Below are 25,787 nucleotides of genomic sequence, written 5' to 3' on the forward strand. Positions count from 1 at the left end.
GCCGATCGCTCTGACAGCAACCAAGTGGCAAGGCCAGACTTCACACCCAGGCCCGTCTGACTCCAAATCTGTGCAGCTAACCCCTATGCTAAACCGAGCATCTACCAACATGCACAGCGTACAATTATGAAAAAAAGGTGTCCTGTGAAATTAATGAGTGTGGAGGGGAGATAAGTAGTTTATTAACAGTCTTGCTATAAGAATACTGCTATAGTTCCTCTATATTTTGACATTTTCCCCCTCCCTTTCTTTTTTTTAAAAACTGTATTTGATTTTTTTAAATTTTAGGTTTACAGCAAAATTGAGTGGAGGGTTCAGGGATTTCCTCTGTACCCCAGCCCCCCACATGCACAGCCTCCCCCACTATCAATATCTCCCACCCAAGTAGGACATTTTTACAACTGATGAACCTACATGGACACATATGTCCTCATCACCCAGAGTCCAGAAATTACATCAGGGTTTAGTCCTGGTTGTTGCACGTTCTGTGGGTTTGGGCAAGTGTATAATGACATGGAGCCACCATTATGGGATTACAGAGTATTTTCACGGCCCTAAAAATCCTGTTTTGGACCTTCTAACAGGTGAGTGTTGGGATCTTGTTATTTGGCTCATCTTTTAATCAGGTTTTCTTCTTATTGTTCAGGTTTAAGAGTCTGTTGCACATCCGGATAACAGTGCTTTATCAGATATGCCTTTTGCAAATATTTTCTCCCAGTCTGTGGCTTGTCTTTCCATACTCTTGACAGGGTCTTTCGCAGAATGGAAGCTCTGGATTTTAACAGATACAGGATGTATGTTTGAGCTGCAGATTTAATTCTGCTTCTGCCTCTGAATCTTCCTACCCCGCTCTCTAGTCAGGAAAGCACAAAAATTTACATTTCAAGAATGTGCCTTCTTTAATGGAGAACTGTCATAGACATCTTTATGGCATTTTTGTTTTAAGAGCTGAGGGAGACACATTTTCAAAGATCTATTTCTTTGGGTGGGTACTGCACTGGAACAGGATATATTTGCTGTTTTGAACTTGAACCAGAAAAGTAATAGTTCCAAATGTCCTTTTCATTGTGAAAGTTTGGATAGGTGACTCACTCTGGAAATGATTACCTAATAGATCAAACTGCTCCTTCAGCTGCAGCCATTTTGTCACGAATGTGCTCCCAGATTTGATCTCAGCTACCCTCTATTCTTTTAGCAGTTAAAACAGAAGAGTGAGAGATTAGCAACGTAAATAGCTATTGAAAAACAGACTTCAATTCAGAATTTCTCTTAAAGATGTCAGTTCTTCCTGTTAGTGGAACTCTTGTTAATTTTTCCGATAAAGACGGAATTAGAGTCACATAACTAAGTTCTGAAGGTGGGAAATAAACTGAACGCTCTTCCTCAGGCTAATTCTGCTGTAGCTGAAGGTCATGACACAAAGGCCCTTCTTTTTTATCCTGGTAAGAGAGGATGTAACAGGGTCACGCATCTAACTGTGAAAAAGAAAAAAATATGGTACGCGCGACAGCTTGTTTTCTGATTACCCACTCTAGAATCAGAAAAAAACAAACACTATTTGAGGCTTCTGGAGAATTATTTTGTCATCGTACACACAAAGGATTAGGAGGAAAAAAGAATAGTCTGCTATTAAAGACTTCACACTGTGAACCCTGATACACAGAGTAGCTGTATACACAGTATCGCTTAAGGCGGATTTATTATACAAGAGCGTGTATGGTATACAATCACTAGCTTCCTCTGTTCAAGCATTAGTGTGAAAGGACAGTGGGTGAGTGCATTCATCACCAGGGAATTCTGGAACACCAGGGGAAGAACGCAAGCAGCCTTTCTAATCAGCAAAGGAACAGCTAAACAGTTCACATAACCTACCATCTGGAAGACGTTTAAATTGTTTTATGCCATCCACCCACTTCTCACAGGTTTTGGCAAAGTAGTCATAGCCATATAAGGTTTCTAGAGGTTTTCTTGTTTTCTCACTCCATTTAGAAACATCTCGGATACCTGAAAAATAGAAGTATTGACAAGAACAGGTTTAGTCTAGGGGCACCCGGGTGGCTCAGTCGGTTAAGCATCTACCTTCGGCTCAGGTCATGATCCTCAAGCCCTGTGTTGGGCTCTCTGCTCGGCAGGAAGCCTGCTTCTCCCTCTCCCCCTGACCCTCCCCCAGCTCGTGCTCTCTCTCTCTCAAATAAATAAATCTTTAAAAAAAATAAAACACATGAACAAATTCAATTACTTAGCCCACTCCTTTCCGTATTTCTTTAAACACACTGATAATTCTAATGCTTCTAAGCATATTACATCTTGCTTAATAACAGCTTTTAACACAGTGCTTCTGCTGCACAATACACCTCAAAGAAAACATGACTAATGACATGAACTCATATCGAACAATAACCCCTCCACGGCACTCCCGACAGTGCCAGGGCCCTGGCAGGCACCCTGTATGTACTCGGTGAATGCAATTACAGAGTGGAGGGAAAACTGCTGCTTACAAGTGCAACTGCCTTCCAAGGCGGGCGGATGCTGTGACAGACAGCGCCGGATCCTTTCCGACCTGCACAGGTAAGCCCAGAGGTGCACGTGGAGGCTGGGAGAGCTGACCTGCTCGGCACAGGAGTGAAAAGACTTCACAGAGAGGTGCAGAGAAGTCTGGAAATTAGGGTTCAGGGATTTCCTCTGTACCCCAGCCCCCCTTCTATGCAACCTTCCAGAGAAGTCTGGAAATTAGGAGGAGATCTGGGAAGAAAAAGGAGAGTTGGAAGAGGGGAAAGGAGAGAGGAGCCAGCAAGAGGTCATAAAGATGGCCAATAAAAAAAAAAATCTCCTACAGATATTTCTACTTTGGGCTCTGTTGCAGACCACACCCTCTGCAAGGTACCCTTGCAGTGGAAAGACTAGTTGTTTTTTTTTTTTTTCTTAAGTAGGCTCCATGCCCAGCGTGGAGCGCAATGCAGGGCTTGAACTCGTGACCCTGAGATCAAGACCTGAGCTGAAATCAAGAGTCAGACGCTCAACCAAGTGAGCCACCCAGGCGTCCCTACGACTAAATTGTACCTAAAACATATTCTTTGTTGCATTGTTGGAGTTGCAGCAATTAATGGAAACTAGGATATGAAGGTGTGTGTGTGAGAAAGAGAACCTAAAAAGAGAGCAAAGAGTGGTAAGACTACTCAAAAGGCAGGGTGGCTTTTGGGGGAAATGTAACTGGTAGTTGGGGGTGGGTGGGTAGAGCTGAACCCAAGATTCCTAGATTAAGTGGAGATGAAAATGGCTCCAAACTGGTATGATCCTGTGCTTCCCCAGAGTAGCCAATGTAAATCCTCTCTGAAAGAAAGCATCATCAATTTGTATGCACGGTCTTGTGTGTGTGTGTTTTCAGATTAAGGGTAAGCAAATATTCGCTCCTAATCACAGGTCACAACACAATCAGAATCTTTATAAAGCTAATGAAAAAGCTAAAACACTGGAAGAGAAAGCTTAAGAAACGATGCAGACCACCACACAGAGAGACAAGAAAATGAACAAGAGACACGGAAGATGGGAAGGCAAGGCCTACAAAGTCCAATCAGTGCCCTGATGGATGAGAGGAGGGGGAGAGGAGAAGAATGGAGGAGAATGGACGAGAAGCAATATGGGAAGGAGGACACGGGCAAGAATGGTTTTCAGAACTGATCAAAGATAAGGGTCCACAGATAAAAACTGAAGGTAACCCAAACTGGATAAATAAAAAGGAATTCGCATCTGGACACACAACAGTAAAATAGCAATACATCAAAGAGAGAGAAGAAACCTGAAAAACAGCCAGAGCTGAGACACATTCACTCCAGAAGGGGGAAAGCTACATGGGCAAAACTTCTCAACAGTGGTCGAGGAAGGCAGAAGACTGTGGAATGGCCGAGTAAATAATCTGCCATTTACATTTCTGCACTTAGCCAAACAAGCTTTCAAGAATGAGCGTGGAATAAAGACAGTATGAGGTAAAAACGGAGCTCACTATTAACAGAGCTGCCCTTAAAGAACTTCTAAAAAAATAACTTGAGGAGAAAGAGAAGGGAGCTTGGGAGGAATATCTGAGATGAAAGAAGGGGAGTAAAGAAACTGATGGATGTGTCCGTAAGTGTGAAAACACAAAACTTGCCAAGCTAATGAGAAAACAGAACACTGGAACATTTTTTTACATTACAATTAGTTCTGTCTAGAAAGGAAGCGAAAGGACAAGCCACAAGCTGTGCAGAACAACTAACCCAATTACTAACCAGCAAGGGGGTAATAATCAGACTGTCAAATAACAAACACCCTCAGTTTTTGTTAACTGCAAATCAGTAACATCGTAACAACACTGGAAGTGTTCTAGTCTCGGGTGTTTGTTCTGTTGATAGACTTCACACAGTATGCCTGTTAAACCTATCGTTTTAAAACTTTTATGTAATCTTTGATACATATAAATCAACAAAAAGACATGAATAGGGACAATACAGGAGAAGAAACCCCAGTGGCGCATAAATCTGTAAAAAGATTCTCAATCTTATTAGAAAGAGGAAGATGCAAATTAAGTCCGCCAGTAAGATACCATTTCACATCCATATGACTGGCTGGGACTAGGAAGTCTGATGATTCCAAGTTTTTGTTTTGGATGTAAATTAAGGAATCTATTACGCTGGTGGTGGAAATGCAAATTTATGTAGTTGGAAAACAGCTGGTCACTGGTAACACAGCGTATTTGCATACCACAATATTCAGCAAATCTCACGTTTGGGCCTATACCCCAGACTGACACCACTGCTCATAGGCCCCAGGAGACATGTACATGAATGTTCGCAGCAACAGTGAAAACAGACCTACAGTCCATTGATAAAAGAGAGGGAAAATAGAATACTTTTGCCCAATGGAATACGATACAGCATTATCATGAATGAATCTTAGAAATTCAATGTTCATTGAAAACAGTGAGTCATAGAAGATGATCTATGGTATGAAGGCACTTTGTATGACTCAAAAACAAATAAAACTAAATTACATATTGTTTAGGAATATAAACAGATGTGACAGAAGTGTTTTCAAAAAGGCATAGGGATGATCGTAGGACTCAGGCTAGAGGTAGAGGTGCACTGGGGAGGAAGCACAAGGAAAGAGTGAAGGTATAGACAGTGATCAATCTTCTGTTCCTTGGTGAACTCGTGGGTGTCCGTAATTTACACTGTCACATGTGTTGCATTATATGTATCAAATATTATACAATTAAATAAAATTCAATTATAAAATAAATTTAAATACAATATTATATTACAAAATAAAATTTAAATATATATTATATACCTTATATAATATATAGTATAAATATATATTATTCATGTTTAATTCACATATTTAAAGATACACAAATATATTTAATATAAGTGTTTAATTTACATATATATTATAACGTATTTTATTATTATATTGTTAATAGTATTATTAATATATAACATAAATGTAACATTTTATAAAATTTTATATACTTTTATAAAATTTTAAATAATTTTTAAAAAATTATAAAATTTTGTAAGATTTTTAATAAAATTATATATATTTTTATAAAATAAAAAAATTCCCCTGTGACAGGAAGGCCAAGATCTTTTAATCCAAGTTGGCTAATGTTCAATGTGAAGACATTTTTCTTGCTAACATGTGAATTCCTCTTTGGGATAGCGAGAGATTTCTCAAAGTGAATTAACTCAGTCAAAGCAAGCATTTAGAGTGAGAGGTATCTATTAGTATGTAAACTCTGGGGCATGGCTTTAGACTCTCTGGGAAATATTATCTAAATCTCAAGGGGCAGAAAAATCCAGTGGTAGCTGGGGCAAGCCAGATGTTCACACCAAGCTCTGTGGTTAAGCACACAGCCTCAGAAGTCATACTGGCTGGGTCGCACCTACTAGCTCTGTGACCCTGAGCAAGTTCCTTAACCTCTCTGTGCTAGTTTCCTCATCTGAAAAATGAGAATTATAATACCACTCTGAGATAAAGAGTAAATAAGTTAGACATGAAATGTGCTAACAAGAGTACCCAGCATATAACAAACACTGAAAAATATTCTATGTATTTATATACTTACTTCTGTTAACTTTTTTCAAGAGGAAGCCAGTTTTACCCCAAAGCATAATTTCCACCAAAAAATAAGTAGCAATTATGTTTCACAGTTAAGTTCCTAAATTAACTATTTGAATCAAATTATTTGCTGATGCGAAATAGATATAATTTGTATCCCCCCCCAAACGGATACATTTATTTTTTGAGCATATAATTTGTGCTAAGTACCAGAAGAAAACTCATTGGCTCACCATTAATTAGTGAATTAATCCAGTAAACATTATTTGAAGGCTGCTGAGCGTTAGTCACAGCACGTACAAACTTGAATGAGATTTGGTCTTTGCCCTTAAGGGCCTTATTGTTTAGAGTTGTAAATGACCTCTGTAGAAGAGTGGGATAGATGTCGTGGGAGAGGCTGGGGAGGACAGAGGAGGGTCAGTGAGCTTAGAGGGGCAATGGCAGGAAGTGGCAGTGGTGGTGGGCTTCCTGGAAGAGGCACTGCTGGGTCTAAGTCTGCAAGAACAGAAGCCAGCAAGCAACTACGGGAGCCATTCCATCTATTGCTAGAACTTCAGGAGTTTCCAGGTGGCCGAAGAAAGAATGGGCATGTGCGGGTAGAGGAAACAAAGTGGCTGCAGATGGACCTAGAAAGACGGGGTGTGTGTGGGGGGTCCCAGCTCACTCAAACTTTGTGAGCAAAGCAGAGGAGTCTGAACTCTACTTATCTGGAAAGCTATGCGAGACTTTGGAGGGTTTTCAAGTAAGATATAATGAGATTTACATCTTAGCAAACTACCATCCAAGCAGTTTGGAAAGTAGACTGAAAGGAGGTAAAGACAGGGCAGGTTGGAAAATGCTGGTCGATCTAAGTGAAGACAGATGGGGAGGCCTGGACCCGGGGTCTGGCAGGAGGAACGGAAAAGGTGAGATGGATCCAGACAGAGCCCAGCAGAACGCAGGAAGAATGCGGAGGGCTGGGGCGCCTGGGTGGCTCAGTTGGTTAAGCGACTGCCTTCGGCTCAGGTTATGATCCTGGAGTCCCGGGATCGAGTCCCACATCGGGCTCCCTGCTCAGTGGGGGGTCTGCTTCTCCCTTTGACCCTCTTCCCTCTCGTGCTCTCTGTCTCTCATTCTCTCTCAAATAAATAAAAAAAATCTTAAAAAAAAAAAAAAGAATGTGGAGGGCTGGATCACTATCCTGCAGACGTGAAACATTGGGCTTTACTGGCCGACCTTCCCAGCTGTGCCATCACAGGTTTCTTCGCTTGTTTGAGCCCCGAGTTGAGTCATAAACAGCTATGTATGTTAATATTAGCTCATGGCAGGCATTCAATAAATCATAATTAAAATATTCTTTGTGGAAAAAAGAGTATATTCCATCGAGTGTCACTTAGCAACGTGAGAAATATGGCAGGAAGACCAGGTGTGGAGAAAAGATTCTGAGCTCGACTTTAGACACGCTGAATGTAAGGTGCCTGTGGGGCAACCAGGTAAGAAAAATGGACATGAAGTTGAATATCTGGAATTCGGGAGTTTGAGGACGCCAAGCGACGAGGGAAGCTCCTTGGGTGTAAGAATGAGAAGAGGAGCAGAGAGCTAAGGATGGTGCCCGGCAGAGCAGAGCAGGGAAGGTGTCAAAGACAGAGACTAAGCAGAGATAAGGGGAAAGCTCTGGACGTGGTGGCAAGAACTCCACGGCAGAGAAAGCTTCGAGAAGAGGGGTGTGTATTTTCAAATGCTGCAGCATGACCATGGAGCCGAAGGGCGATAAAGCATCTGCGGGGCTTGGCAGCACGGAGGCCCTGGTTCCACGAGGCCGGTGGGTCGCCCAAGTCGCGAGAGGGGGCCGTGACGGAGTGGGCCTGGGAAGGGCAGCCGAAAATGCGAAAGAGGAGTGTGAGGTGAGGAGGGAGCTTCTCGGGGTTTGTGTGCGTCGCAAAGAAGGGAAGTCAGAGTCACTGAACGTGGGGAGTTCACACAGTCGTGACTGAGGGGAAGGTGTGACAGGGTGACAGCGCCCAGGACAATCGGGCGGGTGAAAGGGTGTGCGGAGCGCTCCAGCGCCAGAGGCACAAGCATCCGCCAGGACATGGGCTCCGGAACAGTGGCTGAAGAAGACGCATGTGGTGAGGAGACCCGGCTGGAGGGCAGGCCGCGCAGGCGAGCTCGCGAGCAGGTGCCGAGGCAGAGAGGCGCAAAGGAGAAAGCCTGTTCCAGGAGAAGCAGCTGTTCAGCGTGGGAGGTCGGGGGGGGGGGGGTAAGGCGCAGGGAGGCCGGGGTAGGGGGGGAGGCGCAGGGGGTAGGGTGCAGGGAGGCTGGGAGGGGGAGAAGGCGCAGGGAGGGTGGGGGGGAGGGGAAGGCGCAGGGAGGTGGGGTGTGGGTTAAGGCGCATGGAGGCCGAGGAGGGGGAGGCGCACGGAGGCTGAGGGTGGGGTAAGGCGCACGGAGGCGGGGGGGGGGGGGGGGGGAAGAAGGCGCATGGAGGCGTGGGGGTTGGCTCACGGAGGCCGAGGGGGAAGGCACAGCTGGCTTCAGGGCAGGCCGGGCCCAGGTGCTTGGAGGTCACTGAAGTCACTGAAGGATTGTAAGTCACAGAATCCGGTGACCAGGTTTTTGCCTTAGTGAGGAAACTCTTTCGTGCAAGACCAAGTGCCCTCAGAGGCCAAGGGTCCGAAGCAGGAAAAATGGTGGGCGGGAAGAGAGAAGGGGTTATCTTTAGAGGTCGGCCTTGGAGGCCTCCCAGGTGGCCCGGGCCCCACTCACTGAGACAGAGATTACGGGCTGGGCTGTGGGAAGAGTTACGAGGTAATGAGTTCAATGCAGACATACTAGTTTTGACAGACTTACAGGCTATCCAGAGGAAGGTGCTCAGCTGGTAGATAGAAATCTGGCTCTGGGGCTCAGGAAGAGCCTGGCTGAATAGTAGTTTAGAGAACCTCACCCCCTAGTCATAGCAGAAGCTGTGAGACGTCTGCTCAAGTGAGTACCCAGTATCTCTTGGGCGTGGGTGCTGGCTAAGCTGGCGTGAGCCCCGCCCCACCACCACCATGGATCATAGCTGAACTCCAGACGGAACAAGGAGCAACTACCTGCCAAGGTATAAGAGCAGGAGGCTGAACAGTCAAACCTTGAATAATGACACAGAAAGGGGATGAGTTTCTTATTTCCCTTGTCTTCCTTGGAGTCCCAACTTTGAAACACGGAGTGGGGGGTGGATCACACGTGGTTGGGGGATGCGGAGAGTGGAAACACATGTGGTTGGGGGATGCGGAAAGTGGAAACTTCAGGAGAGGACCCCTAGAGTTAGCCAGAGGACCTGGACCAGGCTGCCCTGCTTGAGGAAGACTCTCTCTCTCTCTCTTTCTCCCTATCGTAGTCCATGTTGTGAAGGTGCACAGCCATGGGCCTGCACTACTAGTCCAGCAGCAGACAGTCCCTAAAACCCCAAGAGAAGGCTAGCTTTCTGACCGAAGGTACCAGAAAAAGGGGCCCCTAGTGTCTGAAGATTGTGGGCGAAATCCCTGTTAATTCTTCCATCTCTTTTCTCTGGCTGCTTTGCCCTAAAGATGGCTCCAGTTGCACGAAGCACAACAGCGGGGGGGTTGCTGAAGCCTGTCTTTCTGAGAGAAAGCTGTTTCTGGTCATAGGAGCTTTGAAGGGGGTCCCTAATTCTGCATATGAACTAATGAAATGATTCAAGTCCTGGGATCACCCCTGAGCTCTCCATGCATGGGGAAGATCCAAAAAAGCACACAGCATAAGCGTCAAGAACTGAACTACCATATAAACCACCACCTACATCCCAGCATAGCCTGAGTGGGGTTTGTGTGGGGCAGACATGAGGAAGCATAGCACAGGCTTCGAGAATGGACCCGATGCTGGAACTACAGCCCACAGAAGGCTAAACAGAATTTACAGTATGAACCTAACCAGGCCGATAGCATGCCAAGAAAAAAAAAATCAACAATTAGAGTTTTAACAGGATACCGAGTCTCACAACATAGCACAATAAAAAAATCCCAAATTAACCAACATATAAAACCAACAAATAAATAAATGAAAAAACTCTACAATCCCCAAACAGGCAGATCTGACCAATTCTCAAGGGAAAAGACAACCAGCAAATGCTGACCCTAAGATGACCCAGACATTGGAATTATCAGACAGAGAGGGCAGTCATTGTCACAGGCATTTCCATTCCATTTACAGTATTTTCTTTCCTGTGAACCTGGTACGGATACAATAAGGACAAGCAGGAGTACCGATTAGGATGGGTGACTGCCTCAGACTCATCATTTAAGAGGTTCATTGTCCTTTCCCAAACAGTGCAAAGAACTAAGATTCTACAACAGAACACTGCCATTTAGTGGCTTACTTAAATCAGGTGAATTGCAGAACTAACTGAATAAAACTAGACTTGTCATATTCTAGTGCCTGGGTCTGCAAATGTTTTCTGTCAAGAGCCAGAGAGTATTTTTGGCTTTGCAAGCCAAGAGGCAAATCAAAGGTATTAGGTAGGTAGATTTATGGTGAGAGACTTCTGACCCACTTGACCCCAACTGCCTGGACCAGGCCATCTGGGATCCAGGAGAGACATACTTGAGATCAAAAGCCACCAGACTGAAGAAGAGGGTCCTGGTGGGTCAGGCCGGCAGGTGGTGGTGGGGGGGTACCCCAGGGCAGTTTTGCTTTTTGCCACACCCCCAGATCCCGATGTGTCCTCCTCTCCTCCCGAGAGCCAAGCAGTTTCAATTTGGTCAGCTTGCTGGAGGCTAAGCAAGTCCTCAGTTGCTGCCTGCAATCCCATAGCTGGGCGCCTGGGAAGAGCCAGCAGTCACCAGTTTGTAAGCTGCTACCAGCACATGCCCTGGGCAGCAACTCTGGGCACAGAGGAGGAAATGGGGACGGAGGGGGCGCCCCGCTTGATCTCTAGGCCTGCCGCTGCTGGCCTTCTCCATCTGTGCCTGGCCTTACAAAAACAGATGGGCTGGATTTGGCCCACAGGTTCTAAGTTTGCTGGTCCCCGTTCTTCTGCCTCTAAAACCTTCAAAGATAAGCTTCAAGGACAACCTTATGAAATGTGAACAGCACAGAATTTCTTTATCAAAATATAAGGTTTCAATACAATATTCCTTTTTACGCTCCCATAATTTTGAATACACTATTCCTTTGAATATTCAAACAATATTCCTTTTTACGCTCCCATAATTTAAAAAGAGGTTATGAAAAACACTTTCCATCAAGCCCTCCCTCCTTGAAGTTCACTACCAGTAGTCGGAAATGTGAACGCGGATTTTCTAGGACCTTTTCCTGAGTCACGAAGGTGTCGCTCCTGCAAACAGGAAGCGTTAAAACACAGGCTGGTTAAACTGTAGGACTTCTCTGAGAACTCATGGCTTTTCCTACCTCAGAGCTGAGAACTGGATGCAGACAAGACAGGATTTGTCAATATGGATTGAAGCAAGTCCTGAGAAGGGGAGAGCAAAGGTACCACTTGTCATGACATCTCCGATTCGTGAGACCTACCCTGATAAATCTTCTCATCTTCATCAGTCACGTAGGCATTGGCTCCCCAGATCACCATCTTGTTGATGAACGATGGATATTTTGCAGCTGCAATAAGAGATGTAATGCCGCCATCACTCCAGCCCAGCAGGGACACCTTCTTAAACTTCAGCGTCTGCGAGGAATACAGTGAAATGCACATAGCACAGCTGATTGCTCCTGCTAAAAGAATCCCCTGACAGTTGTCAAAATCAATACAGCTGTGAGGTTTGGAGCAGTTGTTGGTAATTAAAGAAAAATCCTAGAATCCACCATTTGATGACACAAATGTTTTTTTCTCCATTAGTTTTGGTGTAAATCTAAGTGTCGTAAAATCCTAAGTACCTCTGAAACTAATAATGCAGTATATGTTCATTAAATTGAATTTAAAAAAACCCCTAAGTACATAGTATTGTTTTGAATTAATGAGGGAACTACATCTTCTGGTTGGACAGACTCTGGAAACAGTGGCGATCAGCTGTCCTTGGAAATGACAAGTAACATGTGCATGCACACCCACGCCTGAGCGAAGGCTTTGAGAATAGTAATGCAGATTAGAGAGGGAAACTTGATATTTACTGGATGGAATGAAGTCACCACATCTGATAAAACCACTGACTACAACTGTGGGAAGAACGGGCTGGAGGAGAATGGTGTCACGGGGAGGTTATGTTAGTCCTTAAATCAACCAGGCTCTGAAAACATGTTAGGGAAACTGAACAAAGATGACATCGGAGAGATGCTGCCTAGAAGTAAAAACAGAATGACCTGGAATTTGAAAGATTTAACAAATATCAGTCCAAGATACTGATGGGACTATACATGGCTGTAAGTAGCATGGATAATAATTTGGCACTATCTTGTAAAAGGAACATTTGCATCTTCTATAACCCAGCAACATCCCCTAATATGTATGGAACTCCTGCACCCGTGCATCCGGAGACAGGTCCAGGGGTGTCCACACCAACACTGTTTATAAAAGAACTAAAATGTCCATGGACAAAACAATGTTCACTGCACTGCTATTTCTAATAACAAAAAAAGGCAACGTAAAAATTTGATTATTTATCTACCATTAGAGAGAGGTGAAATAAAACAGTACATCCCTACAATGGAATACTGTGTGACTATTTTAAGACTTAAATAAACTTATTATTTATTAACATGGAAGTATCTCCTTGACAAATTGTTCAAAGAACAGTAGTTTGGAAAAACATTATGTATAAGTATGATGCCATCAATACAAAACTGTGTATTTATATATGAAATAAGATTGACTGGAGGGGAACCCTCTTGCACTGTTGGTGGGAATGCAAGCTGGTGCAGCCACTCTGGAAAACAGTATGGAGGTTCCTCAAAAAGTTAAAAATAGAACTACCCTACCATCCAGCAATTGCACTACTAGGTATTTATCTAAAGGATACAAACATAGTGATTCAAAGGGGCACATGCACCCCAATGTTTATAGCAGCAATGTCCACAATTGCCAAAATATGAAAAGAACCCAGATGTCTATCAATGGATGAATGGATAAAGAAGATGTGGCCTAAATATACAATGAAAGATCACTCAGCCATCAAAAATAATGAAATCTTGCCATTTGCAATGACATGGATGAAACTAGAGGGTATTATGCGAAGTGAAATAAGTCAGAGAAAGACAAATACCATATGATCTCACTCATATGTGGAAGTTAAGAAACAAAACAGATCAACATAGGGGAAGGGAAGGAAAAATAAAATAAGATGAAAGCAGAGAGGGAAGCAAACCATAAGAGATGTTAACTCTAGGAAACAAACTGAGGGTTGTTGGAGGGGAGGTGGGTGGGGGGATAAGGTAACTGGGTGATGGGCATTAAGGAGGGCATTTGATGTAATGGGCACTGGGTGTTATATGCAACTGATGAATCACTAAATTCTACCCCTGAAACTAATAATACACTATATGCTAACTAAATTGGAAAAAAAAAAAAAAAAAAAGATGGGCTAGGAAGGCAGAGTCTCAAAGTCATAGCAGCAGTCTCTAAATAGTTGGATTGTGAGATATTTCTACTTCCAAATTCATACCTATTTGAACTCCCTGAATTGTCTGTAGGAATTACACGGTATTACCCTTAAAGAAATTAAAAAAAACACAAAAACAAAATAGACGAAGACAGGCCCAGCCATCCTCCCTTCTCTGGGCTCTTCCCTAAGAGACCCACCTTCATCAAATCAACAGCATCTTTTGCATCCCTTTCAAAAAAGTCCACTGGAAAATCTCGATCTGGGGGTCTGGAGTGTCCATACCCTCGAGGATCCCACGCAACCACTGTGAAGAGCTTCTTATTTAGGTTCTTAATCTGGGGTCCAAAATCAGTCTCTCCACTTCCTAAAAAAAGCCACTCAGTTACCCTCAGGTGAATGATTTCATTATTTCAAGCACATTACAGTAAAAGCAGAAACAACTACAATTTTAAAACAAACTAACTAGTTTCTACTCAAAGTTAGACAGCAGGATGCAGTCAGCAAAGTAGCCTTGTGATGATAAATAAAATCCATTTACCGGGAGGCTGACTTCCTTTCCTGGCGTTCAAACCTGCCTTTTGTCTCCTCCTAGTGGCTACTTTGAGGATTCATTTGGTCCTGTATTACTACTTTTGATACTTTCCCAGTTAATCTTCCTTAAAAAAATTTTTCTTTTAATTTAAAAAAAGGAATTCATGAAACTGCATAGAAATTGACTTACTGATATGATATGTTTCTGGGTGATTTTTTTCTTTCTTTCTAAAAAGTGACTGTTACAAATGAGAGATATCTCAATATTATCTGTCAACAAATTTAAGAGATTTGGTCCAAGTTATTCAAAGTAGAATTCTAAATTCCCAGGTGTTTTTTGTTTTTTTGGTTTTTTTTGTCTTTAAGGTTTTACTTATTTATTTGACAGAGAGAGACACAGCGAGAGAGGGAACACAAGCAGGGAGAGCGGGAGAGGGAGAAGAAGGCTTCCTGCTGAGCAGGGAGCCTGATGCGGGGCTCGATGTGGGGCTCGATGTGGGGCTCGGTCCCAGGACCCTGGGATCATGACCTGAGCTGAAGGCAGATGCTTAACAACTGAGCCACCCAGGTGCCCCAAATTCCCAGGTGTTTTCTACTAGGCTAATGTGAACAGCCCTGGAGATTTATTTTCTGGTTATAAGTGAACACCAGAAAACTCAACTAAAACTCTAAAATGAGGGGGAGGGCAGGGTGTGGAGGGAAGAAATCAGATTAGCTTGTTTCAAACAGCAGCATGGTAACAAGCAGAACCACATTCTTGAGCCTGTAGTGGAACTGACTGGTAGTTCCCAGCCTGCCCACGAGGTCACGGCCACTGTGCGCAGACACCTACTTCGTGTGGCCCGGAAGGCCAGACTCTCAAGGAGCCCAGTCCAGGAGCAAGTCCGCATTTAGTTTTTAAAGTCCACTTAGTTTCTAAGGGCTTGTAGCTCAGGCCACCTAAACATCTTGCTTGATAAACTAGCTATTATTACAAAATGTTTTTTAAGATGGTACAGGATCATTTAACATTATCAAGGACCACCATTCTTCCTGGGAAGATCTACCTTTCTCACCATCAGGTAAATCATTCAGAAAACCTAAGGCAAAAATATAAATGGAGGGGTGCCCAGGTGGTTCAGTTAGTTTAGCATCCAACTCTGGATCTCAGCTCAGGTCTTTTTTTTTTTTTTTTAAGACTTTATTTATTTATTTGAGAGAGAGAATGAGAGCATGAGATGGGGATGGGTCACAGGAAGAAGCAGACTCCCTGCCGAGCAGGGAGCCCGATGCAGGGCTTGATCCCAGGACTCCAGGATCATGACCTGAGCCAAAGGCAGCTGCTTAACCGACTGAGCCGCTCAGGCATCCCTCAGCTCAGGTCTTGACCTCAGGGTTGTGAGATCGAGTCCCATGCTGGGTTACACGCTGGGCATGGAGCCTACTTAAAAAAACTTATATATGTGTGTATATAATGTGTAATGTATATATTGTGTATATATGTTTTTTGCACATATATATGTTTTTTACACACACACACATATGTGTATATAAGTTTGGAAAGGCATTTTAGCATTTTACTTTTAGAAGAAAAAAAATCATAAGGAAATAGTATATATTGGTATTATTTAACTACTAAAATCCTTAAAACCAAATTTGAGTGTCCTGGATCACTGGACATTATCGCCCTGAGCTGTCTACATGTAAATTACTTATCTGAAAGATAAAATTGGGATCCAGTCGGCTTTACTATGCTCCATTCATGCCAATCTAATTTTGACTTCCAAAAAGGCTTTAAATTAAGTCTTGTTCTTAGCTCGTATTTTAATTGAGCATATAATCAACTGCAACAGGGTGATCAATCCATCTTCCAGCACTGGAAATCTTGCATCCTGGAACCCCTCAATTCCAGGCACACTGGGATGGTTGGTCAGTAGCTCGTCTCCTGCCTTTATCCATCCTTCTGCCCACACCCCTTTCCTTGAACCCTGTCATCCTCCCAAATTGTAGGTAACTACACAGTATAACTCTATGAGAAAAAACAAACAAACAAACTGGGTATTTAAAGGAATAAAGAATACATATAGTAGAAAGTTATCCTTCTTTTCTGAATCACTTAAATTTGTAGCAAATATTAAAGCATTTAGCAAAGCACTAAAATTAATAATCAATATTTGGCATCTAATAATGTGAATGCATCATAGACTACACAGCATGCAAATTCCATTAAAAACTTCCAGACCCAACATTCCAGGAAGCAGCAGGACTGCATGCTCTCCCTCTCCAGCCTGCTGATAATGCAAATGGACACCATTCACAGCCACTTTGGCAGAGGTTACGGAGGTGCTGAAAGAGAAAAACCCCACCCCCAAAGAATGATTACTAAGCAGTACAAACGTAATATGACCAAACTGCCCTTTTATATACCCGAGTCAACTCCAGTACCCTTCTCAGGCTTCTTGGATTCCTTTGAGTTGTGCTTAAGTTTTCCAAACCTAAAAGGGGACCACTTACTAGACTGCAGATCTGAACTGTGCCTTCGTGTTTGAATGTCCTACAGCGCCAGCCCAGGGCTTACCCTACAGAAGTACTGAGAGGTTAATGAAATCAATGGCCATACACCCCCGAGGGCACATACCTGGTGAGCTGGAAGCCAGTGGTGCCAAGGTGCAGGCTGACACAAGAGCTTCACACAATGACATGCGAGGGTGAGCAACCAGGACACAGAGCCGGGAGCCACTTGTCAGGACCTTAGCAGATCTAGAGGGGCGACCTGGGCCTTCAGCTGCACTGGCGGTGTCCCTAAGGGTGAGGCTGGTCTCAGGAGTCCTCAGAAAAGGCCTTGGTGCCTAGGCAGTCCTTTAGGCACATGGCTTCTCATGTTCTCTGGCCAGCCGCAGGAGGGCTCTTGGCAGGAACGCCTGTCTGCACTGCTATGGCCAGCCTGGTTTTTAATACGTTGAAGTATTTGTGTTGTTAAACATGCAGGTCCATTAGCTTCAAGAGCCCTCCCTGTGCCACTGACCTTCCTTGGCCCAACACCTCCCATGACACAGCACCTAACTGGACATGTTGGCACAGCAGAGTGCCGCGGGCAGGACTTCTGCCCTATCTGTTCTGCCTGATGCTCGCGCCAACCATATCAAGGGTCCTGCTCGGATGAAACTCTCCTCTGTGGCTCTTCCAGAAGCTCCAGAATGACTGTGTGGGGATCCACAGCGATAAGCACATACAAGCCTCCTGCATCAGGCTCTAACAGCCTCCCCACTAATTTCCCAGGTGGCTGGGTGACCTGCGGAAGGGACATTTTGGCACACCAGGACAGATGCTGGACGGAGGTGCTCCTCTGCTCCCGGCAGAATGTTAAGGAATTTAAATTAACCACTGCCCCCCTTTTTCTTTACGTACTCTCTACCCCTATTACCTCTCTGCAATTAGTCAAAATGGCTTATGGAAATGAAGCGTTTTTTAAAAAATGAGGTCCTTGGCACCTGGGTGGCTCAGTTGGTTAAGTGTCTCCCGGAGTCCTGGGATCGAGCCCCATATAGGGCTCCCTGCTCAGTGGGGAGCCTGTTTCTCCCTCTCCGTCTACCCCCCACCCCCCACTCATGCTCTCTCAAATAAATAAAAATCTTTTTTTAAAAAATGAGGTCCTCTTCCCTCTTTGGTTTCCTCTTGTCACCAATTTCAAATGAGAATGCAGAAACGAATGTGTTGAATGCAGGTACATTAAGTCTTAACACAATTTCTGCAAAAATGACAGAATTGGGTGGTAATAAAGCCTGATCTAACTATAAGCTCCTTATCTATAGAAAGTCACGAGGAGCAAAAATAAAACCACTGAGCAAGAGTGGTATCATACGGACACTGCCAAGTCCTATTCTTTGGAGTCATTCATTTTGATTGTTAAGGTGACTCTAGGATCCAGATAAAGGCAAATAATACTCTGGTAATAAAGATTCATTTCTGCAAACATTTATTGACATATTTATTTTTGCCCACAATCTAGCAGGAGAGATGATAAAGACATAAGAGATTGGAAGGTTATGACTGAGGCCAGGAGCACAAGGAACACGGCTGGAACTTGTTAGTAGGATTTCCCATATTCACCACACGGGAATGAGGCAGCTCCTAACTAGAGATGACCAGCATTCACATGGCTCATGTTAATGATGATGTGTACCTTTATTATACCTCATGCCCTGAAGATTTTTGAGGGGCTCCCTTCCTTGAAGCATTCAAGGACATGCTTGTAAGAATCATTTTGTGCAGTGAGGATGTCACATACAAAGAGAGGAACCCCACTCCCCACAGCATCCTTCTCAATGTCCAAGACAGTGGGTTTTCGTGGCTGGGTGTTGCTGACTCTCGCTGTCTGCAACTCTTCAGGGGCCCCAGGCGTCCTTTCCTTCAGCTTTCATGATCATTCCCAAGTCTCTTCTGCAAAAAACCTCTACTTCCCTTTGTGCTTTGCTGTATTTGTGTTTTGGTTCCCCATTCCAAACTTTTTTCCCCATTAACCCTATCCCATCTTTTGGTTGCCCAAGATGAAGGTAAAAACAAAACCATGTAGTCTAGAATTTAGCATAATGGGAGCTCAATGTCAGGGCAGGGTTACTAAGGCAGAAGACTTTGAAGATGGTTTTAGAGAGAGACAGAGACCGTCCTGCGTTGAGTAGAGGTATCTGGAGAAGAGTAAAAAAAGTAGCATTTGAATTGAACTTCCAAGAGACGTAAAATTTAAAAAAAAAAAACAAAAAACAATGTGGTGGGGAGGGTGCTTCTAGAAGAAATAGCATGATCAAAGGCCTGGGAGCAAGGGAGGTCCTCGGCACCTAGTGATTCAGTCGGTTAAGTGTCTGCCTTCAGTTCAGGTCATGATCCCAGGGTCCTGGGATCCAGCCCCGTATAGGGTTCCCTGCTCAGTGGGAGGGACAAGGCAGTGTTCAGCCTGGCAGGAGTGTGGGGGCAAAAAGGGAGCAAGGTTTGGGCTGAATGCTGAGGGGGTCTGCAGCTAGGGTAAAGGGAAAGAAGATGACCCCGGTGCCTTGTCATCAACATCCTATGTGTCCCCACACCAGAGGTTCCTGCCACTATCACATCAGCCCACCCCTTGGGGTTAATGGAGGCTGCCAAAAATCCCTTATCAATCTTCAGGTTGGGGAAACAGGACAGAGAACTGTTTTTGAACAAAAGTAAATCAAAGCAAATCAATTTCAAATGTAAGAAAAAAATTTTATTAAAAAAAGTTACTGAATGAAAAAAAGTTACTGAAACATTTACTGAATGATTCATTTATCATCAATAGAAGACCACTGAAATGAGTAAAGCATTCTTTTCTCCAGCTTAGCAAGGGACTCTTAAGACAGTAGTTCAAGCCTCATTATGTGTCTGTTGAAAGAAAATTGGGCTGTGGAGAGACCAGGCCTTCAGTGGCCCTGAAATGTGCATATTACTTGAGCCACAATCAAGATACCAAATTTCCCAAACTCTCACACAGGAAAGAGGATAGAAAACTTCAGAAAATTTAAAGACCAAAAATGAATCTTTCCTTTGGGGTGTCCATCCGTCTTTAGCACCACTTTCTCCCTGCTAATAATCACTTCACTTCTCTAACCCACGTGTTCTTAAGCAGGTATGCTTGTTAGAATCACCTGTGGAGAGTTAAAAATATACCTGCCTAGGACAACCCCGGAAGACTATCACTCAATGATTGGGGTAGAGCCCTGGCATGTGCTTTCTTTTCTCTCCCTTCCTTCCTTTCTCTTCCTTCCTCCCTCCCTCCCTTCCTTCCCTTTCTTCCTTTCCTTTCCTTTCATTTCCTTTTAAATATGGAACGCCTCACGAACTTGCAGGTCATCGCTGCACAGGGGCCGTGCTAATCTCTGTGTCATTCCAATTTTAGTGTATGTGCTGCCGAAGTGAACATGCCCCTTTTTATGAGAGCATTTCCAGCTTCCCACTGTCTTAGTGGGAAGCTCAAATTTAGATTTAAATCATCTGGCATGCTTAAATCTCCAGATGCCCAGGGTGCAAAATCTCTGGGGTGGGACACAGGCATCTGTATTTTTTAAATTCCCTGAGAGATTCCAATATACAACCAAAGTTGAGAATGACTGTACTGAGTTAATTTCTTGTAGAAGAAAAAGAAAATCCTAACTCCCTATTAAAAACAGCCTGTAGGGGGCGCCTGGGTGGCTCAGTCGTTAAGTGCCTGCCTTCGGCTCGGGTCATGATCCCAGAGTCCTGGGATCGAGCCCCACATCGGGCTCCCTGCTCAGCGGGAAGCCTGCTTCTCCCTCTCCCGCTCCCCCTGCTTGTGTTCCCTCTCTCGCTGTGTCTCTATCAAATAAATAAATAAAATCTTTAAAAAATAAAAATAAATAAAAACAGCCTGTAGGAAGGCCTGCTCACCTAAAATTGCCTTACTTCATATTTGTCCCTTTCTTTTTCGGGGAAGCTGAATAAGCAATTTTGTGAAAGGGGAAGGAGGTCACAAGCAATACAATGATAATAACTTCCTGATTGAGGGGGCTGAGCTGCTCCTTTCCAAGAAGGAAAGTTTCCTTCAAGAATCTAACAACTTGGGGAAAACAAACTAACATTTAGTTTCATTATTAAGCTAAATAATGAACTCTACTGAGAGCTTACTTACCTCATTTGTTTTGCTATGTGATGTACATACACTTACCCTAATTTTACCATTGAGAAACCTGAGGATTAGAGTTTCTAGACAACTTGCCCCAGTCACATTACTGGTAATGTCTGACATCAGCGCCTTTGGCATTTTGCCCTTTGCTTAGAAATAAAAATGGAGCCAATTAACACAATACATCCTCACTTTGAAAGTCCTACATATTCTCCGTATATCTGATGTTCAGCTATTTTTTTTTTTTTTTTGTATATTTTTTCCAAAGTAACCATTAGCTACAATAAAGTAGGAGCTACCCATAGGGCTTGGAATTAAATGAATTTTGATGACTTACTTTGCATCTTTTACGCACTGCATTACTAATCTGTATCAGTACTAATTGTAGCTACGAATTAGTGAATTCTTATTATATTCCAGGCCCTTTACATATATTGTCTCTAATCCTCAGAACAATTCTGCAAGGCACTAGGCTCGGAGAGGTTAAGTAACTTGCTCACATTTGTGCAGCTAGGAAGTGGCAATGCAGCCATGTAAACACTAGAATCCATGTTCTTTCTGTTAGGTCAAGGCTGAACAAAGTCTCCCAATGAGGCTCTGGCCCCAGGGCCCCACCCACCCTGACTGCCAGACAGAAAGAAGGTGGTGGCAGGTGCCGGGGGAAAGGAGGGTCTCTGATTCTCAGGCAGAACAACCCAAGGTGAACTCAGAAGACATTTTTCTTCTGGCAGGTTGTTAGATTTTTATTACTATTATTTTTTTTACCTGATCCTGGAACAAAGCAGTTTACAGATTATAAAATAAAAAAGAGCCAGAGTTCCAAATTACAGACAAAACAAGCTTTTGGAATACAACTCAAGTGTAGGCTGGGTACTGGCTGTTTTGAAACAAAGGTCTTAAAGTGGTGCTTTCACCTACTTATATTGGGCTGCAGCTTCATTTCAGGATCAACCAATACCACTGCTGGTTTTCTCTGATTACATGTAATATCAACTTGCAACTGCATTTACAAAATGGCAATTCAAAATCCAGAGAAACCTGTCTTTCAGAGATACTTTAGGAAGAATGATTTGCACTAAATGGATGAGGCCTTCCTGCAACCATTAAATAACCTATCTTAACTTGGGTATTGGTACATAGTAACCTTATTTCAATCTCTTTCTGCAAATAGGAAACTGGATAAATTGCCATTTTTCAATGTTTATTTATAGAGCTGTGAACATTGACCTATTTTTCCACCTATATTAAAATAGTCCTGAAAATCTAAAAGTTCTAAAATAATAATAAAAAAGAACTTAAATCAAATACAAAACTCAGGAACTAGTTAATCACAACAAAAATTTAAAGCTGGTCAGATTTTTCCCTTCTCCTTCCAAATTAAATTTTCAAATGAGAAGTTTCCACATTGGATCAACCAAGGTTCTAAATACCAGGTACCCATTTGGGATTTGACTTTCCCTAGTCATAAATGGAACTGACTCATCACCAGTTAACTGCATACATGCCCTGTGTACGTTTGTGTGTAAAGTCTACAGGTAGGTGTACAGGGAATAAAGTAGAGCAAGCCTCATGCTGCTCTAACCACATTTTCTGCTTAGTGTCTCTTGGGACCAAGGGCACCCATTTTTAAGACAGTAGGTCTGAGATTAATCTAGTTTTGTTTTTTTTATCTCAAAGTATATGTGAGGATGGGGGATAGGGAGTCAGAAAAGAAAAAGGCAGATTCTTGGCCTTTCCGGCTACATCAGAACCTCAGAGTCAGGCCAAGATTTTGAATTTTCCCAGGTGCTCAGGATGGTCATTTTGCACATTAAAGTTCAAAATCAGCAAAAAAAAAAAAAGACAACGCAGGGACTTCGGACCCGGGACCATGAGAGCTAACAGGTCACGGACATTCTCAGGCTGTTTTTTGTTTTTTTAATACAAGAAGCATGAGAGATCAGAGTCCTGAAGGTGTTTAGAGACTGGGCAGAGCAACGAATAAGAATGAAGAGTTTGGGATTCCAACCTCTGTCGTGAGAGTGTCTGTGGCTGAGAGCAAATTACGTTACCTCCCTGGGTCTCCTTCGTCTGCACAATGAAGGGCTTCAACTCCATCACCAAGTCCTTTAAGGCTCCAGAGTCACCGAACTGAAGCCGATGCACGGCTGAAGCGCTCAGTCCCGGAGCAGCAGAGGTGGAGGGCAGCCCCACCGCCTCCCGTGCACCCACGTCGCGCAGGCTCCGGGTCGCCGTGTAAGGGCAAGAAGGCGGAGACCAGGGGGCGCCTGGGTGGCTCAGTCGGTTAAGCGACTGCCTTCGGCTCAGGTCATGATCCTGGAGTCCCGGGATCGAGTCCCGCATCGGGCTCCCTGCTCGGCAGGGAGTCTGCTTCTCCCTCTGACCCTCCTCCCTCTCATGCTCTCTATCTCATTCTCTCTCTCAAATAAATAAATAAAATCTTTAAAAAAAAAAAAAAAAAAGAAGGCGGAGACCTTGCGTCCACGGCCGCTACTCGCACCGCCCAGCCTGCCCCCCAGCTAGCGCGCCCCTCTCCCGCCGCCCCCCAGAGCGCGGACCTGGCCGCGCGGGCCCCCGGAGGGAAGCGGGCAGCATTACCCGAATGCGGCTGCAGGCCCGGCACGAGGGACCGGGTTCCCGGGCTTCAGAGCTGACAGGAGGATCCGCAGACGCCGCAAAACCGAGCTGTTTGGCGCCGCATCCATGATCACAGTGGCGCCCAGCCTCGGAGCGCGCCTGCGCCGGGATCCGCCCACTGCCCGGGAGGGCCCGGCAGCGCCGCAGGAGAACAGGCCGGCGCCTCTCGGCACCCGCTGCCCTTGGCCCGCTGGCTGAGTCTCTGGGAAACACGCATGCGCCGAGGGCCCGCGGCGCCGCGCTGCAAGGGAACATGCTTGCGCCGGGACTTCAGCCGGGAGATGGGGGCATTGGTCCCCTTCCGCCAGCCTACCGTTGTCAACGCTGAGGTGCTCGGCCGCGTAGCCCGCTGGGCTGTCTCTGACCCTTGACGGAAACGGGGCTTGGGGTCCCACGGGCACTGCAACACAGATCGTCTCCTCTCGGGGTGCCAGCGCTGGCTCACGAGGAGCACGTCCCAGTGGGCTCTGCCCCGCTCGTCGCCACGGTGACTGGTCCTTCCAAGGACTGCTCCCATCCGCCCATCTTTCAGGGAGTGGATGGTGAGGAGGGGCTCCGGAGGGATGGGTGAGAGAAGGGGGGCTTCAGGCTGGCAGCCATCGGTGAGGTGAAATGCATTTGCTTCTAAGAATGATGGGATTAAAATTTACCTTCATACCATCTCACATCCATTGGTATAGCTATTGTCAACAAACCAACCAACCAGAAAACAGTAAGTATTGGCAAGGATGTGGAGAAATTGGAACCGGTGCACCGCTGGTGGGAATGTAAAATGGTGCAGTGGCGGTGGAAAACAGCATGGTGGGTCCTTAAAAAATTACACCTAGAATTACCATAAGATCCAGCAATTCCACTTCTGGGTATATACCCTCAAGAATTGAAAACAGTGTCTCAAAGATATTTATACACCCATGATCATAGCATTATTCACAACAGCCAAAAGGTGGAAAGCAACCCAAATGTCAATGAAGGGATGAAGGTATAAATGTGTATACATGTAATAGAATATTGTTCTTTAAAAAGGATGGAAATTCTGACATACGTCATAATATGAACATTGGGACATTATACTAAGTGAATACGCCAGTCATAAAAGGACAAATACTGTGTGATTTCATGTATATGAGGAGTAGGCAAATTCAAAGAGACAAAGTAGAAAGGTGGTTTGCCAAGGGATGCCGGAAGGGGAGGATGGGGAGTTAGTGCCTAATGGGGGCAGAGTTTCAGTTTTGTAAGAAGAAAGGAGTTCTGGAGATGGAAATGGTGGTGGTAGCACGAGGATGTGAGTGTACTTAATGCCACTGAACTATCTCCTTAGAAGTTAAGATGGTAAGTTTTATTTGTATTTTATCACAATTAAAATATTTTTCTTCTTCAGATCATATAATTGCAGCTTTCTAAAGATTTCTAAAGATTATAAACATTACCTGCAATTCACAATTCAGTGGAGAAAAAACTACCGCTGTAATTCTGGCTACCACTCTGACTTAACTGGAAATAACTGGCAGATTTACGGTCACTGTTTAGCCTTGGCTCCAATTATCCAGGATAGCTGAGGCTTCCTTGCATATCACATTCTTCCTCTTCCATGAGACCCTTCTATTGTAAATAGTCCTATACACACAGTGCTCTTTAAAGTGTTACAGCCATGGAAAGTTCTGATACCTGCAGTATCCCCACTGGCCATGAGTTTCTTGAGCGATAAAGGCAAGGCGGGCCTAAAAATGGATTATGCAAAAATATTCTCTCAACATAAATGTGACATATCAATTTCCCGCATAGAAGGAAAGAGAAATACATTTCAGCTGATTACTATCATCTGACTTTCAGAAACCTTTGGTGGGTCAAGGTTTCCTTCTTTTTTCCTGAGACGTTGATTTGGGATTTCTGGTCAGAGATCATGAGAGTAAAAATAATTGTACAATTTTAGCGTGTTATCCTACCGAGCAGCAGTAACGGTTAGCACTGTGAGGCTTTAGGTTATTGGTGTCACAATTGATTTTTAAGTGCACAATTGAGAACTAGTCCTTTATGTATAACACTATTGTACAGTTTTAAAAATAACTGTGCTGGGCACCTTATGATGCATTATTTTGATCCTCACATCAACTTTATTGCCCTATTACTAGAAGAGAAAATTGAGGCTAAGAGAGGTTAGGAAGCAGGCCCTCCATACACAGCAAAGGAGTGGCAGATGAGAATTTAAGCCTGCTTGATTTCACAACCTATACTTGGATTGTTATTTGTTATGGAATTCACTGGACTAGCATTAGGCCTTCAATGATTTCTTTGTAGTCATATTTCTAAAATCTTGACCACATAGACACCTAGTGTTTTGCTTTGTTCTTTTGTTGTTGTTGTTTTCT

At 44.1% G+C, this 25,787-nt stretch overlaps 1 protein-coding gene and 1 non-coding gene across 5 annotated transcripts in view; both read right to left on the reverse strand.

Moving 5' to 3' along the window:
- BPHL (biphenyl hydrolase like) overlaps positions 1-23,871 on the reverse strand; it is a 38,210-nt gene extending 14,339 nt beyond the window's left edge. For 2 of the 4 annotated variants that reach the window (XR_010413528.1, XM_064597269.1), the window contains exons 1-4: positions 22,836-23,344; positions 13,823-13,989; positions 11,602-11,755; positions 1,873-2,004 (exon numbers count right to left, since the gene is read on the reverse strand). Coding sequence is in view for 3 of the 4 variants with exons in the window: in XM_064597269.1 (XP_064453339.1) it covers positions 1,873-2,004; positions 11,602-11,755; positions 13,823-13,989; positions 22,836-23,127 (745 nt within the window). In the remaining variant the exon portion in view is untranslated. Of the gene's footprint in view, positions 1-1,872; positions 2,005-11,601; positions 11,756-13,822; positions 13,990-16,377; positions 16,482-22,835; positions 23,349-23,382 lie in introns of those variants that run through there. The other 2 variants (XM_045866450.3, XM_064597270.1) reach the window with 2 other exon arrangements.
- On the reverse strand, positions 19,961-20,062 carry LOC123838057 (U6 spliceosomal RNA). Its single transcript, XR_006789395.1, has one exon. It is a non-coding gene; the product is annotated as a U6 spliceosomal RNA (small nuclear RNA).
- Positions 23,872-25,787: the final 1,916 nt, after the last annotated feature.

This window comes from Mirounga angustirostris, unplaced genomic scaffold (genome assembly GCF_029215605.1).
Source record: "Mirounga angustirostris isolate CCGP_5_RB_7025 unplaced genomic scaffold, mMirAng1.0.hap1 SCAF_8, whole genome shotgun sequence".
Taxonomy (NCBI): domain Eukaryota; kingdom Metazoa; phylum Chordata; class Mammalia; order Carnivora; family Phocidae; genus Mirounga; species Mirounga angustirostris.